Below are 1798 nucleotides of genomic sequence, written 5' to 3'. Positions count from 1 at the left end.
TAAAATTATATATATATATATATATATATATATATATATATATAAATGATATGTATATACATGTATATAGATATATTCCTTGTGACGTTAAACTTATTTTTTTTGGTAATTTAGTTGATCTCTGACCACTAGGCTACACTACTCTCCTTCAAACAGAAGATGTCAACACAAGGATGCATTTACTGTCTGTCACTCATCCACAACATGTGAATGAATCTGTGTAGTAATGACACATACTTGAGCTACAGTCATTGATGTTAGTCTGGCAGTTGACCCCACTGTATCCAGGCTGACACTCGCATCTGTAGCTGCCCACTGTGTTCCGACAATGACCTCCATTCTGACATGGGTTTTTCTTGCATTCGTCTACATCCTCTGTGCACTGGGCTCCTACACACATATATCAGACAGACACTCTTGAAATGTTTTGGATAGATTTTCATGAATTAAATCTACTACGGGGAATATCATGTGATCAGTGATCAAAGTACAGGTGTTATATGTGGTTGTCTCTACATCAAATATACTCTTGAGGAATGAAAACACACCCACACACAAACTCAAAGCACTTACCTTCCCATCCGCTGTGGCACAGGCAGGTATAGCTGGTGTAATCCAGGGATGGCTGACAAACCCCTCGTCTCTGACAGGGCTGAGAATCACAGGGGACTAACTTATCCTCACAGTGTCTCCCTGAGAACCGAGCAGTACAGTCAGTTGTGGATAAATTATAGAGTGTTTTAATATTTATATGAATTAAAGAATGTATTAATAATTAGGGCTGGACGATTAATCGAAAAGAAATCGAAACCGAAATTCAGAACCTGTGACGTAATTTTCCCATGTCGGTTATTTCGTTTTTTTAATCCTATTAATACTTTCCCCTTAAAAACATACTACCGCGTCGGCGCTATATGGATGTGTATGACCGTTGCGCTCGCGTGTTTTGCAGCATCTTGCATATAAGTGGGGTGTTAAACGCAGCATTACACACAGTAACACGCAGCGCCGCTCATCAATGTCAGTTCCAAAACAGTGGATCAACCAGAAGACCCCGGAGGTGGGGCAAGCACTGCAAACTTTTGTTTACAGTAGCAGGTTGACATAACACAACGGAGTAGGCATTCTGTGCTGCGTTTTTTTTTTTTTATACCATTCCTGAGCACTGCATCTCGCGTTTTTAGACACAAAGACGTGTTCTGTGTGAACAGCCAGTAAGAACCTAGAGTAAATACACATATAGAGTGTCAGGACAAGATCAATGAGATGGTGCCATGCCCTTTCTCTTAATCAGCAGTGTTCTATTTGCATACATTCATTATTTAAAACATTTGTTTACAGGAGATGCAAGTTATTATTTTCTACTTTTCACATTGCATTATTTAAAATAATAGCCTATTAATTTACAAGAGATACAAGTTATTTTCGACTTTTCACATGACAATATTTAAAATGTAGGCTATTTTGTTTGCAAGAGATGCTGGTTATTTTCTACTTTTGACATGGCAATATTCATTTCTTTTCTTTTTTAGGAAACTTGCTTTTTACAATAAAACTGAAATGTGATGTTTCAGAAATAAGATTTCAGTTGTTCGAAATATTCAACAAATAACCATAAATAGTTTGTTTCCTTCAATTATTTCAAGTGTTGATAAAAAAAAGAATGCTTTAAGCTAGAATAAAACCATTTGTTTGTTTAAAAGTAGAGGCTCTGGTCTTTGTTTTAGTGTATTGCATATTCAAATATTCATACAGAAAAATATACTGGAGGCCATCAAATTTTAGTGAAAATCATCTA

At 36.3% G+C, this 1798-nt stretch overlaps 1 protein-coding gene across 1 annotated transcript in view; it reads right to left on the bottom strand.

Moving 5' to 3' along the window:
• LOC107676634 (neurogenic locus notch homolog protein 2-like) overlaps positions 1-1798 on the bottom strand; it is a 95093-nt gene that overhangs the window by 13215 nt on the left and 80080 nt on the right. Inside the window, 2 exon segments of the mRNA XM_016471222.1 lie at positions 238-390; positions 574-693. Of these exon segments, the coding sequence (XP_016326708.1) occupies positions 238-390; positions 574-693 (273 nt within the window).

Source organism: Sinocyclocheilus anshuiensis, unplaced genomic scaffold, assembly GCF_001515605.1.
Source record: "Sinocyclocheilus anshuiensis isolate Anshui unplaced genomic scaffold, SAMN03320099.WGS_v1.1 scaffold1403, whole genome shotgun sequence".
Classification (NCBI taxonomy): domain Eukaryota; kingdom Metazoa; phylum Chordata; class Actinopteri; order Cypriniformes; family Cyprinidae; genus Sinocyclocheilus; species Sinocyclocheilus anshuiensis.
Note: the sequence above shows the minus strand (reverse complement) of the source record. Positions and strands in the feature narration are given on the sequence as shown.